Raw genomic sequence first — 18021 nt, 5'->3', positions numbered from 1 at the left:
CAAGATGGTACTTAATTCTAGGCGTTATTAACATTTCTTACTTGGTTACAACAATCCTTTCCAACAGACTCACTTGTTTCATATGGAAGATCCAACGGTTCAGTTGGTCCTGCTTTCGTCTCTTCAGGTCCGCATGGTGGTGACGGACCTGTTCACCAGTCCTTGGTATGCCTGTGGCACTGGTGAGATCATGTGCCAATCGGTTCCACGCCTCTGCCTTGTACGCACCCCAGAGAACCTGGCCCTGCATGAGTTGAGCCTCATGATTGTGGATTAGGACCCAAACCATATATTTGGACTCCTCAACACCCCACCTCTGTGCTCGGAAGTGACTGCCCTCTCCTACACCTGCCATCCTGACTGCAAATAGGTTCCACAATCAGTTATGCTGTGTATTCCCGCCTATAGGGCTTATATATGCCATTTTTCCTGCACTTATCTGTGATTGGCCATTTTGGAAATGTATCAGCTTAAAAAAACCTGCTTTGTCATGCTTCTATTTCCATTCCTTCCCAACTTTGACTATGATGCACAGTATCCTGGGTTCGAGCCTGGGCATTGCTTTTTTTTATTTTACAACTGTCTAGACAGGCTAGGAGGTGTGTGTCTGTGTAAAGGCAGCTTTGATACAGCTTGTTCAACGTTGCCCGCCGGTAAGCCAGTTGGGGCGCTACGCAGCTCCGTGCAAACGGCTCACACTGGTTAATGCATTATTTGGCTATGAGTACGCATATTATGCTGTGTGAAGCATTGCTCAGCTACGGGCACACAGTTTCAGCATGTTAAAGCACTGCTCAACTCCGGGCACTCATATTACACCTGTTAAACCACTGCTCACCTGCGGGCAGTCATACTCAGCTTGTTAGAGCGCTGCTCAGCTATGGGCACTTATAAAATTTTTTTTTTATTGTGTCAGATTTCTTCAAAAATACATGGACCATTTCATTACATTTTACTTAAATTATAGTTATATATATATATATATATATATATATATATATATATATATATATATATACATGTCAGGGGATTGTTTTGTGCTTATTTCACTAAAAATAGAAAATGATGTTGTTGGGGCTCTAACCATGACTACCTCCTCTTTGGCCAACGTCTCTACCGCTACGCTATTGCTGCTTGGATTAATTTGCATATTTAGATCTTATATGCTTTTTCAATGACTGCTAACTGTGGCTGAGCGAAGGGCACACCCGCGCAAATGAGCGCAATTACGGGCAAACATTTTTGAAATTATAAAAAAAAAAATTAAACTGTTGATTTTTACGTTTTACATTACAGTTGGGTTTATAGACTGTGGGGGCATGTGTGGTGTTGTGTTTCTTGACATTTCCGCGGACTCGCTCGTGGGAGTTTACTTTCAGGACTGTGACTCTTCTGGGGGCGTGTCCCTTTGCAGAACTCGCCATGCGGACACGCCCCCTACTTTCCTACATGGACCGTGTTAGCCTAGGGTGTGATTCAGCACGCCCTCATGAATTTGCATGGCATGCTGACGTCACACCATTTAACTGCAGCCTCCGTGTAAGACATAGTAACTCTTACATGAAGGTTTCGTGAATCCTGCCTTATGTTTTCAATATCACATTCTGACATTTTGCATTATACTTGTTTTCTACTTGGGATGCTGTATTTAACTTTTGCCCAGTAAAGAGAGCTGGAATTCATATCTACAGAGTTGTTATTATATCATAGGTAGAAGTCCTATGTTTTACCAGATTTATTTTTCAGTTGCAACGTATTATTGCTAAAATACTAAGATATATGCAGCTGAAATAGTGAGATCAAACTCAGTGCTAATCTGTACTAAAATACCTTACGGTAGAATTGCTGTCTTCTGCATATTGTGTAGCTTATTTACAGAAAGTTTTGAAATTAAATGCCAGTGGGACTGAGATATGAATTTTGATACAATGATACCAAATCAGGGGTTCATATGACATCAGTATCAGATTCTGAAATGTTGCATTGTACTTGGTTTCCATAAGGAAATTGTATTTAACCTATTATCAGTGTATAGAAAAGGAAAATTCCTTTATGCTTAACTTTTTTTTCAGTTTTAAATATATAATGGCTAAAATGCCATGGTTTAGATCATCCAAAGTGGTGACATCAAACTCAGCACTGATCTTACTGAAATCTATAAAGGAAGGATTCTGGTATTTGATACATTTCTAGCTGCACAGCATAAAGATTTCATAGTGGCAACCTGAACCAGGACTAAGTTATTGGGCTGAATTCATAAAGGTGTCTCTACATGTACACATCACATCATTGATATTCAGCAAGCACCCTTACATGGTGCTACACAGTGCCCCAACATGAAGATGTATAGCACTACGAAGGGTTGGCCTTGTAGCCTTGCTGAATGCTAATGAGGCATTTCAGAGGAGTGGTATATGCTAATTAGCCACATACCCTCTCCCTGAAACCACCTCCAGGAAGGCATCTGCATGGCTGAGTGATTCAAGAAAGCACTTGGCTGTGTAGATCAGCACAGCCATGCTCACCATGTTGCAGTAATGAGAATACCCATAATGCTGTGTTCAACCACAGAACACAAACTTGGTGAGAGGAACTACTAGACAGTAGACAGCAAACCTTACCTTACTATAAAAGTGTCATAACAGCACCAACATCAAAACAGGGATCGAGAAAGTGGGAAATCACCAGAAATTAGGGAGAAAGCTTCAAAGTGCGGTACTGGCACAAAAGTTACTATGGGAACCAAAGGTCTGGGGAACCAGGGAGAGAGTTTCAAAGTGCGATACAACAGAATTACTATGAGGATCAGGGGTTTGGTGAATCACTGGATACCAGGGAGAAAGATTCAAAGTGCTGCACTGACACCAACAATACTATGGGAATCAAAAGGGTAGGAGTGCTATACCAGTGCCATTGTGACTAAGGGGATCAGGGGATTGGGGAAACACCAAACACCAGGGAGAAAATTTCAAAGTGCCATACTGGCATCAATGTTTATATAAGGACTGGGTGGTGGGGGATACAATGCAGTATCAGCACTAACATTACAACAGGGATCAGTAGAGCTAGGAGATACACTAGACAGCATTTATTACTCCATAAAGTGCTCTAAGGCATGGACCAGCATAACAGTGATGGCAAGTACCATAATGGCACCAATGGTAGTACAGGGATCAGGGGGTGAAGGGAACCACAGGACACCAGGGAAAAGTTCCACAGCAGCACACACTTCATAAGGGAGATGGGGGTGGGGAGAACCATTAGGCCACCAGGGATAACTGACTAGAATGCAGTAATGGCACAGACAGTGAAACAGGGATTAGGGATGGGGAGCTACACTAGACATCAAGACCTAATGCATACAAATGATTCCTTTATGAAGGAAGGATTTCCTACGGAATTTTTTTTAGATAAGTTACCAGTTAAAAGTTATATGAAGTATAAGGTAGAGTTACCAGTTAAAAGTTATATGAAGTATAAGGTAGTGGAAGAAATAAAATGTGATGAATGTAATGAAGAAACAACAAAATATTACTTGTTTTAGAATCTAGAACAAATGGAGAAGTTTTAAAAAGGAATATTAATCAGAAGGATTTAAAAATATAACAATGGATATGATGTTATATGGAAAAAATAAAATCAAAAAATCTACAGAATATTGTTTGTAGCATTCTTGGGATTATGGAAAAGTAGCTGTGATGGATTATTATATTACAACAATAGGAAACATCACAACAATATGCTAATTAATATAAAAAGATGATTGTTGAAAAAAGGGTGGAGAGAGATAAAGAATTTATAAAAAGTAGTTGATGCCTTAAAGAAATCAATTTTTCCATTTTTTATTGAACTGTTGAAACTGGAAATAATTATTTTTTTCTGTGTATATTATATATTAATTATATTATATATTAAGGTATTTGAATGATGATGATGGTGAATGTGTAAATTATATAAAGAAGTGTATATAATGAAAATTTCAAATAAGTAAAGCCAATCCCTCCTCTTTTTGATAATTGCCTTGGTATCTTTTATGTCTGCCTGCGGTACTAACAACTTAAGTAGATGAGATATCAGTCTAATGTCACATCTTAAGGATGTCACACACAGGAGTGCAATACACAATAATGCTGGACTGCAATGTCAGCAATTTGAAAATTAATCCAGTCACCTGAAGTAGGAAAGGAACCCACAGCCTTCTAATCTCCCAGCAGAAAGATGAGGGTGCTACTTCTTTAGCCACTGATACTACATGTTACACAATTCTACTCCTGGATTTATTTCTTACTGTTTAATTATGACAGCTCAGTTAATTGAGACAATTACCAAAATTGCTGAAAAACGAAGTTAGCACATTTTTTTAAAAACATGATTTTATTAATCAGTGTTACTCTGTACCATATTAAGGCAGAAATGCAGGGAACAGCAAATGAGTAAGGAGTATGCCTGACAAATTCAAAGCAGGACTAGTATATATACTCTTCTTAAAATTAATTAAGAAATACATTGAATTGCATCCATTGATAAACTATTTATTTATTGTTTGTTTGTTTCAGGACACAAGCAGAATTAAGAAAATGTGTTGGAGAAGATACGTTTTAATACTACTGATGATTTCATTTGTTGTAGGTAATGTATAAATAAAGTATAAATAACTACTTATAGACATTACACTGCATTACATATTGGTAGACATACTAAATATAGCCATACAACATTTATTCTGCAGAAAGATGGGGTTTGGAATCTTGCTGTACTCTAAATTGTCAAGTTTTTTTTTCAGATTAAACTCTCATCTCACAGTGACCTTTTTTACATGGTTGAGATTTGAACAGCAGACATGAAACTCGGGAAATATGCCACTAAATAAGAAAGTTACATTTTGTTTATTTATAAAATTATATCTAATAACAGCTGTCTATTTTTAAAATGAAAACAGTGTTTTAATACCTTTGTCTTTTACTTTAAACTTTCTTATTTGTGCTCCAATATGATTATCTCATGCTGTTCCCCACATCTGCTCGGCCCATTTGTTCCCTTCTTGGACACTGGCAATAGTCCTACAGCCCATTTTTTCCAGGTTCTGGGTATGGCTGAGACCCTATCTGCCTGTTTTTCCCAGAGAGGTAAAAATTAGGCATGAATGTGCATTGTAATTCATTTGGCACAGTTCCTACCATACAAATCCTATTATGTTATGGTTGTGATTTCTGCTATTGCCTTTCACTGGAGCAAGCATTTCTTACACCACATATGCACAATTACAATAACTCAATAAACACATAGACATTTAGGTCAGCAAGGGAACCAAACATAGCCTCTGCCATCCATTTTCTCAGAGCCCCAGCCAGCACCTAAGGGATAAGATCTGCTACTTGAATCCAGCTTGTCAGGGACATAATCAGTGTATTATTTATGTATTATTTGCTAGTACAGCTGTCTTTCTGTGAACAGTCTTAGCACACACAAGGGGCTTAGGCATTATTTTTGATATGTGTTTAAATTCGGCCAGTTAGTTTAATGCAGTAGTCATTATCAAAATGTACAATTCTCATTATTCATTCACCAGTGAAGTATCACACACTCATCCTATGTTTGGCATTTTCAGGTAATAAATACACCTTCTCATCCACATTGTACACCTTTTCTTACTCTATCTGCCAGTACTCTCTAGTAATCCTGTGCAATTAAAACTAGATAATGGTTGCTAATTTGGTCTTTGCATAAATATGTCTGTGTGCATGTGTGTGAGCATTTTAAAATCTCAAAGATTCACTTTATCCAAAGACCCCTGACAAACAAAACAAGACCTTAATTGAGATCAGTTAATACATTAAAATAATTACCCATGAGCATAAACAATCAAGATAATTATAATCAAGAAGAGAATAACAGAATAACATTTTTGTTAGCAGCATGGAGAATACTCACGTTTTATCCCCAAACACAAGCAGCATTAAATCCCACCACTCACTCTAACGCACACAACAAACCTCCTAAGCAGAGTACCACTGCTCACGTCTGCATTGCCAACTACTAAGATGGGGGGGCAGTAGTGGGGTTCCAACCTGAGCTCCTCTTACTCTGACCTATTAATGATTAATGTAATACCAAAGTAACTAATAACCCCATCAAATCCTGAGAAAAATAATGGAAGAGAAGAAGGGGTATACCAAATCAACACCAAAAAGGGGCTTAAATAAAACAAGCTTGCACTTATAAAACCTAAGACCCCTTCCATCACTACCTGAATTTCAGTCTCAGCAATTCAAACCTAAAATGTAAGCCTTCCAAACAAACCCTGGCACTCACCACAAGCTACCTAAATCTCCCCACTCCCTCCCACCCTTCACCAGTACAGGGGTCTCTGGACAAATACATTTCTGCAAGCAAACTACATATGATTCAGTGGAAACTGCCAGATGTACAGTATGTCAACTTCATAGCTGGTTGACTTCTATAAAGTCATTTTTTTCTGTGAAGGGAGTATGGTGCGTTCAGCTTTATGACATCTTCAGAATTTTTGTATTGTGCTGTGTAGCTTTTTTATAATTGTTCTTAATTAACTATTGTTAGTATGATTCCCTATTTGTGCAATAGCTGATATAGGTGTGTGTGTGTGTGTGGGGGGGGTGTCATTGAGGTTGTTAAGAAGCAAATTCCTCACAAAAAGCTGATATAGCTAATTTAAAATCAGCTGATCACTCATCGCAGAACTTTTTTTTTGTCAAGGTCATGAACAATGGGTAGTGGGGAATTTGCCCTTCCCTCACTGCAGTGCAGTCTTTGACTGGATATATAAAATGAGCTGAGGGTGTTGGGGGGCTTTGCCACTCAAATTGTGGTTCAAGAGGGACTTGCACCAAGCAGAAAATGGTGTTTGCTAAGCTTTTTATGTTTATATATATATATATATATATATATATATATATATATATATATATATATATATATGGGTCTACTGCTCTACATCGAAAGAACACTTCTTCAAAATAGAGCAGGAGATTCACACTTCAGCGAAAGTTCACTTCAATGAAAGTGCACTTTCGCTGGTCTAGTTCCCTGGGTGACCACCAAACCCCCCATTAAAACATGTTTTTGCAGGGGGGGACAAGCCCCCCTGCACCCCCCATGTGGGGGTCTGTGCCCCCCTACACCCCCCCTACTTAAATATACCAACTCCGAGATTGCACTACAGTGGGGAAAAGGGAATATTCCCATTCCGCGCTGTAGTGTGACTGCCAAAGTCAATGTTCGAAGTTTCACTACTTTGAACAAGTGGACTCAGTGAAGTGGGTTCGAAGTAGTGAAACTTCGAACAGCTGCACGGATCCCATACACAGACACAGACACACACACACACACACACACATATACACACATATATGAGCAACTGCACATGTGAGATACATATATATAAGGATCTACGCTGAAACCCCGGATGATTGAAGACCAAAAGATCGAGACCGGACAACCAAAATCTTAAAAGACTGAAACTGCAAAACACCAACACCCAAAATACCAAACTTGAACTCACAAACCACACATGCAACCCACTACACCAAAACAATATGAAATAAAATGCAACACTAGCCCCCAGATTCTCAAAAGCCTGCATGGAGTGCAAGATGAGTGCAGTAGCTCACCCAGGCAATATGTCTGCCGTGTGATCCAGGAACAGCCGGCAGGGGAATGTATGAGAGCTCCAGCACTAATCTTGCACGGACTAAGCCCTGGTATGCAAATCACCTCATTTGCTGGAGAAATCCATGCAAATTAGGTGATATTGCAATCCAGGAAGCTTGCAATAGTGCATGCAAGACAAGTGCAATCTGCAGAAATGTACTCGGTTACTAACCGAGTACATTTCTGCATATTCCAAAACGGAGCTATGACAGCTCCAAATAAAGGCTGCATGTTATTAAGGAAGCATGCCAATGGCCAAGTAGAAGGCCACTGGCATTGCAAACTGTTTAAAAAATTAATAAAAACAACTTTAATTTTTTTTTTGCCGATCTCGGCTGTTTAAGCATAGAGCAGCACCGCACAAATGGGATTAGGGGGAAAATAATAAAATAAACTGAAAATGACCATGCTAACAAAAATCAGTATTCTGCCATGCAAATCAATGGCAGGCAAAAGACAACTTGGCCAGTAAGTAGTGGTTGCTAAGGCGGGAGGCTCAGTGTGGGACATGTAACTATGCATTAATAGGCAATCCTATGCAAATGAGGGAAAGGTTAGTGAATCCCAGATTTTCCCAGGGTGTGAGGCAAGTCCCAAGAGTGTAAGAGTATAAATAGCTGGTTGCAAGACCAGGATATAGGTGACATCATGGGGGTGTGTGTCAGGCATACTCTAAGCGGATTGAGACCTGTGGCTCGAGATTGCTCCTAGGTTAGCACATCTAAGCCAGGGGTGTGTCTAAGTGTGCACGCCATGCACCAGGTCCTGCAAGAGGAAAAAGGAAGTTAAACCAGGAAAAAGTAGCTCTGTGCACATATGAGCACTATGTTTGTGCAGCACTCACACGGGCTTAAACAAAGAGGCAATGGGAAGGGAAAACAGCAGTAGGAAGGTAATCAAGGAGAACTAGCTTAGCTGACAGGTGAAATGTATCAGAATCAGCCAATTACACAGGCAGCAGACCAGCCCAGCACACCATTATAAACTATGCAAACATCTTTCCCTCTTGTTTTTCCCAAAAACCCTGCACCACCGGTGTATACAGACGGGGAAATTTTACAAAACGAAAGCAAGAGAAAAAATGTTAGGGGCTGCTTTTGCTATCATAAACCAGCATGTGCAAGAGGCTGAGGGTGGTGAGGATGTGAATTCTGATGAGCAACCCACAGTGAAGAGATGGAGAAGAGTGTACAAACCCAGGGTAACCTACCAAGGGCTACATGAGCTGGAGATAGTGGAGCGCTATAGGGTGGACAGGGACCTCCTACAGCAAATTGTTGAGCTGTGCAGGCCACAGCTCACACACAGAACTAACAGAGGGGAACCCATCCCAGTGGATACCAAGGTTTGTGTAGGTCTAAGAATACTAGCTACAGGTACCTTCCAAAGGCCAACTGGGGATATGATGGAGATTTCATAGACATCTGCATCCAGGGTACTCCACCAGTGACTGGATGCCATGTCAGCACATGTCGGTGAGCATGTATATTTCCCCATCACCTGTGAGGCGTTGGTCAGCAATATGCATCTCTTCCACCAGATAGCAGAATACCCTGAGGTAGTGGGTGCAATAGACTGCACGCACATATGCATTAAAGCACCACCAGGTGAGTGGGATAGGGTCTACATCAACCACAAGGGCTTCCCCTCCATCAACTGCCAGGTCATGTGCGATGCCTAGGGCATAATAATGAATTTGTGTGCTGGCTACCCTGGAAGCTACCACGATTCCCACATCTGGCATCTGATGCAGCTGTACCAGATATTTGCCAATGGGGACATCCCGCACGGTCACCTAGTGGGGGATGCTGGATATGCAGTGGAGCCATGGCTGATGACACCCATCAGAAATGCACACACACCTGAACAAGAACTCCATAATGACGCACATGCACAAACACAAATCATAATAGAGTGTGTGTTTGGGATGCTCAAGTCACGGTTCTGGTGCCTGGATACATCCGGTGGAGCCTTGCAGTACTCACCAACTACACGTACCCAAATTGTCCTTGTATGTGCCATGCTACACAATATGATCCTGTGGAAATAGCTGCAGCAGGAACAGCACGGGGCAGGGCCACACAGCCCCCCACCAGTGCCAAGGCCTGCACAGGCACAGAGTGACTCCAAGAAGGAACAACCTGAGCCTGATCCAGTAGGCAGAAGGAGGCATGCCTAGTATACCCTGGCCTTGGCCAAGAGGCAATGCATAGCACATGCACTGACACAGTAGGGACCCAGGGAATGACACCTCTCTCCGACTCACACATACAGCAAAAGGGATGCCAAACATGACACTACCTGTGCTCAACCATGTACAGGGAGTATACTATGTGTATCTGACATAGGCAGCACTGTATCACCACCCTCAATACTGGGACACCCACAAGGTAAGTGACTCACATATGCAAGTCGAGGTGGGGCACATACCCAACAACAGTCACAGCCAGCAGGATAGTTGTAGACAAACACAAACAAATGCCATACTATGGCCTCTGAATGTGCCCCATGGGTAACCCCTACCCCAGCCCTACACAGGCAGACTACAGCAGGCCAGCCAGCTGGATGTCAGTTTTGAAGGCTAGGAAGTCAGAAACTAATATGTAGGGAGTGAAAGCTATGATCTGTAGTACACTGGTATACCTCTAGCCAACACGACAGGTAAGACTACAGACTGAAATGGTGTACCCGGCATACCAGTACAGTCTTAGCAACTGTGTAAAAGTGTAAGGTGTGCACCACCATCCCATGTACACTTTATGGTAACAGTCAGGTGTGCCCCCTCACCCCTGTGTAGAAATGTAGAAGCAGTTTGGTGTCCCTCCCCCTGCTAAGCAGAAATGTAGCAGCAGTCAATGCCAAATGACATATGTATACTCTGGGTTGGGAGGGTAGCTTAATGGTTAAGGTTTTTGCCTTACAAACACAAGGTGAAGGGTTTGAGTCTCACAAGGGATAATTGGCTAGGCTTAAAATGGCTCACAAGGGCAGTTAGTACTAATCTATGAACCTATGAATCTATGCAGACACAGCATGCTACCTGTCGGTGTACAGCACAAAGGTCAGCACCGCAGTACAAACCACCTGGACTTGATCCACCCATGCAATATAGATGGCCATACTGGGCATGCTCACACACTTAAACACAAGAAGGCATGTCAGCAAACAACAGTGGACCAGACATATCTGGCAGTTGCAGTTCTCAGTGCAGACACATGTCAGTATGTACCACTCCTGCCTTGCATACACAGTGGATAGGAATACAGACATATATGTAAGGACAACACACTATAATAAGCCAAAGGTAGATGGACATAGATGTGTTGATGAGAGTGACAGTGACAAGCAGACATCTGGGCCTGTCCCACCCAGCACACAGCCAAAGGGCCCCAAACACATGAGGTGCAGGTGTCACTCACGGCAGATACTAGCCACCAGTATCTGTCAGCATGATGGTATGTTGCACGTGCCAGCTGTGTAACATGACTGTACATGGAAGATGTCACCTAGTAGCTGTATACATGTACCTGTGGCATATGACCCTGTGTATGCCCTGGCATGTCAACCCCAACATGAATGTGTTACAGCCCATGCACTCACCGCCCTCCACATAGCAGTATCATGACAAGCCTGCTGATGTCATCCAATGTGAAATACACCTTTGGGGGAGCTGTATCTCAGTAATCCCATAGCGTGTCCCATAACTGTGTACTGCTGTATAGTTTGGTAGTATTCCTAACCCCAGACTTGGCAACTGTGTGAGTCCGTGTATGTGTGCATGTCTGGGTCTCTGGCTGTGTAGAGAGAAATGCTTTCTAGGCTACTCACACACAGTACAGTTCATACACACAACATTGGCAAGGCTGCAGATGTCATGCACCTAGAAATACACCTCTGGGGAAATCATAGTCCAGTCATGTCTTGTAACTGCATACTGCCGTAGTGTGATAAAATAGTTAGGTAGGTATTCTAATCCCAGACTTGGCAACTGTGTGAATGTGTGTGTGTGTGTGTGTGTGTGTGTGTGTGTGTGTGTGTGTGTGTGTGTGTGTGTGTGTGTGTGTGTGTGTGTGTGATTACATAGAGGGCAATGCTTTTTAGGCCACTCACACCCCGTACAATACACATACTTGACTTTGTCAAGGCTGCTGATGTCACTCATCTAGAAATACATCATTGGGGAAATCATAGCCCAGTAATCTCAGTAGCATGCCTTGTAACTGCATAGTGTGATAAAGTAGTGAGAAAGGTGTTTTAACCCCAGACCTGGCAACTGTGAATCTGTGTGAGTGTATGTCTGACTGAGTAGGGAGCAATGTTTTTAGGCCACTCACACCCCATGCAATACACATACTTGACTTTGTCAAGACTGCTGATGTCACTCACCTAGAAATACACCTCTGGGGAAATCATAGCCCAGTAATCTCCATAGCGTGCCTTGTAACTGAGTACTGCTGTAATATGATAAAGTATTGAGGTAGGTGTTCTAACCCCAGACCTGGCCACTGTGTGATGGTGTATGAATCTGTGTGTGTGTGTCCCTGAATAGGGAGCAATGTTTTTAGGCCACTCACACCCCGTACAATACACATACTTGACTTTGTCAAGGCTGCTGATGTCACTCACCTAGAAATACACCTCTGGGGAAATCATAGCCCAGTAATGTCTATAGCGTGCCTTATAACTGCGTACTGCTGTAGTGTGAAAAAGTAGTGCTATAGGTGTTTTAACCTCAGACCTGGCAACTGTGTGTGTGAATCTGTGTGTGTGTCTGACTGAGTAAGGAGCAATGTTTTTAGGCCACTCGCAACCCGTACAATACACAAACTTGACTTTAGAAAGGCTGCTGATGTCACTCACCTAGAATTACACCTCACTTGTAACTGCATACTGCTGTAATGTGATAAAGTAGTGAGGTAAGTGTTCTAACCCCAGGCCTGGCAACTGTGTGTTAGTGTGCGAATCTGTGTGTGTGTCTCACTGAGTAGAGAGTAATGTTTTTAGGCCACTCGCACCCAGTACAATACACATACTCGACTTTGGCAAGGCTGCTGATGTCAAAAAGTCATAGCCCAGTAATCACTGTAGGGCGTCCTGTAACTGTGCACTGCTGTAGTGTGGTGTAGAACTGTGGTAGGGTTCCATCTTCACCTATGGCAGTTCTGGATGTTTTGAATGTGTTGCAATGTCTGTGTATGGAGCAATGCATCATAGGCTACTCACTCGCATTACATTTCAAATGCCCAACATTGCCAATCCTGCTGATGTCATTCATTGTGAAGTAACACTTTATGGGGAAAGCTCTTTAGTAATGTCTGTGGTGTAGCCTATAACAGCTCTATGCTGTCATGTGATATAGACCTCAATCAGGGGTTCTATACCCGTACATGTCAGTTGTGGATGTTATGTGTGTGTCTCACTGTCTGTGTAGGGAGCAATGCAATTTAGGCTAGTCAGTTGCAGTACAGTTGAAATGCCCTACTTTGGTAAACCTGCTAATGTCATTCAATGTGAAATACACCTTTGGTGAAGGACATCTCTAGCAATCCCTGTGGTGCGTCCTATAACAGCTCTATGCTGTAGTGTGATATAGACCTCAATCAGGGGTTCTATACCCACACATATCAGTTGTGGATGCTTTGTGTATGTCTCACTGGCTGTGTAGGGAACAATGCATTTTAGGCTAGTCACTTGCAGTACAGTTGAAATGCCCTATTTTGGTAATTCTGCTGATGTCATTCACTGAAATACACCTGTAGGGAAATAGTACTCCAATAACGTCTGTGGTGCATACTATAACTGCGTAGTGCTGTAGTGTAATAAAATAGTTAGGTAGGGGGTCTACTCCCAGACATGACAGGTGTGTGTGTGTGTTTATAACCCATATCCTGTGTAGAGGTAAGTGTGTGTCAACTGTTGGCATTGTGGAGGGGCTTTTGCTAATTTAGTTTATGATGGCCCTACTATATATCACAATGTCAACCATACAGGGATAACAGATGTAAATTAGCTGGGAGGCTGGGGTGCAAAGCCATACTCATACATGTGACATCAAGGCCAGACAATCCAACTTAGCAGCCCCACTATTACTCAGAGCACACACTCAACCCATGTGTCATATGAACGCACATGCGTAGGCAGCAGCAAATACGTGGGTAGTACACTGCATTATGGCCATTGATAGTAGCTATGCAGTGATAGCAGTGGGCTACAGAGGGCATGTAACCCTGCCCATCTGTCCAATATGCACATACATGCAGACAGTGCACCTTTACCATGTTCCTCAATGGACACCTGGTCCACCTGTGGTGCCTTCACATGTGGCTCACAACGGACATACCATGCCTGACAACATGTCCTGTATGGACAGATGACACTGACATCAGGGAATGCTGTTGGCATGCCATCAATGTAGGTGAAGAATAAATCTGCTGCCCAGTACCACTTCCTGCCACAGGTGGGCAAGACTGGCACATCCAATGATAATCTGTGTTCACAACATGGGCCAGACACCCCAGGTAGAGTTCCACATGTCACTGCACATGCATGTGGGAGGTGTGCACATTCCAGACACCATCCATGTCATGGACTAAGGAACACATACATGGCATGTGGTGTACAGCATGGGCCACACACAATAGTCACCCAGGTGACTGGATGGGGGATGCAATACCCACCTGTGTGGGCAAATGCAGTAACTACAGGCCTGAGCCACAATGCAGACCATTGTCATGTGGTCTGATGCCAAGGTATACCAATCACCTACCCTTGTACAGCCTGCTGGCACAGTTGACCACCACACACCTGTGTAGACATGCACCCATGCATGTCAGAACTGGCACGCTGTGTGTGTTGTATGGTGTGTATGTTCACATCTACACTCACTACAACCCCCCAAGGTGTACTGAAGCATGCTGTCTGATGTGTGACATCTCCTCGTACCCTTTGCCCAATACGGCCTCCATATGACCCGTGTGGCGCATGCGATACCTACACATTGATGTGTTGTGGTAATCCCACTAGTGACGAGTTGCAGTCCTGGCCCTGCCAAGTGTGTGTTGACACTGGAACCTGTACATGCAGACAGGCATGTGTACGACACCTACCATATATCTACTGTATCCCTGTTGCAACCGTCACTTACCCTCACATATATGTTCTGAATGCTCCACATCAGGTAACCCATGTGGTGCGTCCAATAACTGCATCGAACTGTGATAGCAGTACACAGTTGTTGGGGGTTTGATACCCTGTGCTGGTAGGTGTGTGTCACAAACACGCTTCAGTTTTACACTCCCACCCCTCCCTGACATGTATTTGCCTCTGTCTGCCTCCCACACTCCCTCTCTGGTGGATGTGGGGACTCACACCTGCCTTGCTTAGGCAGCAGCATGTGTATTTTATGTGATGCTTATGATCAGCTGATGGTCTCTGCATGAATTGCAGCCCTCCCCTAGCTGTTTGCATGTGGAATAGCTGTGGTAACAATCCCATAGCCAATTGCATGGAAACACATTCCAATACCTAGGAACCTCATGGAGGTGTTGGGCCTTTTCAGTCACTGTGAGCAGGAACTAGATCTGTTGTTTGGCAAACAGCATCACAGATGGATTGGGGATTCACCTCCAACAACATACACTGTGGAAGTATGTCAACAAACAGGAAGGGGATGTGCCAGACCTGACTACAGACTGTAAGTGCTGCTATACTGTATTTGGAGTAATGTTGGTTTAATAGTGTTTGTTTGGATATGCCTGTCGTACATGTAGTAATACCTTCCATGTAAGTTCCATGTATATGAGGAATCCCCATCTGCAGGGACATCTGCAAACTGGACAGTGTTCTGCCTATGGTTTCATGTGTTATCCACAGTGCTTCCCTCTGTGGAATGCAGATGGTAGTGTGAGGATTGCAGTCTGTAGATGGTGAAGGCCATGACAGTTACTGACTTCATATCCCTCATAGGACATATGTTGCAACAAACACCGTCACAATGGAAAATATACAAGGTTATCACAGCAACATATCTATACAGGCCCTGAGTATGTGCTGTCAGCCACACTACTGTCAACGTTTGTACATATGGCGTGCATGAAGTGGAACATATGCGCCGTTTGCCATAAATAGTGTCATCATATCTGATAGCAAGCCAATGATATATCAGAGTGCTACACATGTCATGTACAGTATTGGGTTATATTTCATGACATAAGCTGGACATTCTGTGGATGTTTGTACAGTACTGAGGTCTGTGTAGTGATGGTAAATGTCGGCAGTGTGTGTATTGTTAATATGTACTTTAGCCTGTGTACAGACTGTGGTAGATGTCATTGTCCTAGCTCCCCATCTATCAGATGTTACATGCTGCCCCACTGTATGGTACCATCTCACCGTACATGTTTGTAGGGCCATACACACACACACACATGTCCCGTACCACAGACAGCCATCAGACCAAACTGTGTAGCAGCCCAGTATATGTATGGACATTCTGTGACTGACACATATGAGGATGGTGTAGAACAGATAGTCCATATACTGTAATATTATGCTAGCCTACCATATGTGGCTGTGGCTGTGTTCACATTGTTTGTGGTAATGCACTGTCACACAGGTGTATCTTACCCTGTGCTGTGACATGGCTGTTGAGCCTGCTATATATGCAAGTACATGTTCATTCCTCCATACAAGATGTAGGCCAGTGTTGAGCCAGTCTGCCTGCAGCCTACACAGTGCATTGTTACATGCCTAGCAGCATAGTGTACTTAACCAGTGGGATGTCTTGTGCAGATACTTGCCAGATGTACTGCTGCCGGGCCTCCCTTAAACATCAGATATGTCAGACAGACCAGTGGAATGCTGTACAGATGTATGTCAATATCTAGTGGGTAATATGTGTCCATGGCACCCCTGTACCAGCAGTCATTATGTGTCAGGCCAGACAGGAGTGTGTGAATCCAATGCCTATGGTGCCAAATGTATACCAGTCATTAGGTGTTATATACCCATCTAAATGGCTGTCTACATCCATATTGTCAGGCCTGGTACACATGTGGTGCACTAAGGGAATATGTGCATAGCACTGGACTGTACAGGGTATGTCCACAGTTCCATATAAAGTGGCCAATATCTCTGCTGCACTCCACAGGGGCATTACATGCTAGCAGCGGTACTTTACAATGATGTCCATAGGATGTCTCTCAGTAGCCATGTTATAAGCAGATTTCAGCATCCACACACACCATGTCTGTGAAGACAATCCTAATGACAGTAGCAACAGGCTAGTAATATATCTGCTATACATACCTGACATCCCCTTGTACTACGACATTGTGCCTTTAGGGGCTGGGGTATGGCTACACTCCATGTCCAGGACATATGGTGGAAATATATGTGCACATACCAATCCAGATAGCCATATATATATAATGTCACATGTGTACTACATTGAATTACCACTGTTATGGCAAGCACCCACTATAAATCCCTACAGCATGTGGCCGTGTTCCCTTCACATTTTCTGTGTGACAGACATCTGTCCTGTGTGTGGGCTTCAGTGATACAGGCAGCAGGTAGCAATACCTCTTACAAGAGAACATCCACACTCAGAGCAGACACATTTGTAGGAGGTTCAGGAACTACAGACAGACTGTGGGTAGAGTTGCATAATGCTTCGCATAGTACTGGGTTTACAGGGTGTGTGTGTGTGTGTGTGTGTGTGTGTGTGTGTGTGTGTGTGTGTGTGTGTGTGTGTGTGTGTGTGTGTGTGTGCATACTAGTGTAACTTGGAATGCAGTCTGTCTGCATAGGTCACTACTGTGGGCCTATCTCTTGCTGGGCAGAGATATGCATATCATGTGATGTCCGTCCAACACACAAGCCCTGTGTCAGATATGACACTGGCGGTGTGTGTGTGTTGCGTGCAACCGGTACATGGCTACATCCATGTCTTTATCTAACCTCAATTCCCTGACTAAGGGTATGTTGCAGACTATCCTGTAAAACCAGCACATTGCTTAGTGTATGGCAACAGTGTTCCACATATATGCCTGTGTTCCAGCCTCTATCCCCCATCTACATACGAAGCTCTGCACATTTTTATGCTGTTTGGGGTTGTTCTGTAGTGGGCTGTGAGTATATCACACTCCCATTGCAGCCATTAGTACACTGCTGTTGCATCCCCCTCACATACACTGGGGCTGGGGCCATATATGTGTGGGCATCACCTACACAACACATGTGCACCCTTATGCACTGCAGAGGCCAGTGTATGTAACAGTGGTATATGGTCTTGTATCATTGAGTCCAGGTGGTGAGCACCATAAATGACCTAGG

The 18021-nt window shown here is 43.2% G+C and overlaps 1 protein-coding gene across 1 annotated transcript in view; it reads left to right on the top strand.

Annotated features, from left to right (window-relative positions):
• Positions 1-18021, top strand: part of LOC122802322 (interleukin-18 receptor 1-like) — a 977051-nt gene that overhangs the window by 247239 nt on the left and 711791 nt on the right. The window contains exon 2 of the mRNA XM_044071963.1: positions 4557-4629. Coding sequence (XP_043927898.1) covers positions 4578-4629 — 52 coding nt within the window. The 5' untranslated portion in view covers positions 4557-4577. The remainder of the gene's footprint in view (positions 1-4556; positions 4630-18021) is intronic.

This window comes from Protopterus annectens, chromosome 5.part0, assembly GCF_019279795.1.
Source record: "Protopterus annectens isolate FY-2018-M chromosome 5.part0, PAN1.0, whole genome shotgun sequence".
Lineage (NCBI taxonomy): Eukaryota > Metazoa > Chordata > Ceratodontiformes > Protopteridae > Protopterus > Protopterus annectens.
The sequence above is the reverse complement of the archived record's forward strand: the minus strand, read 5'-3'. Positions and strand labels throughout refer to the sequence as shown.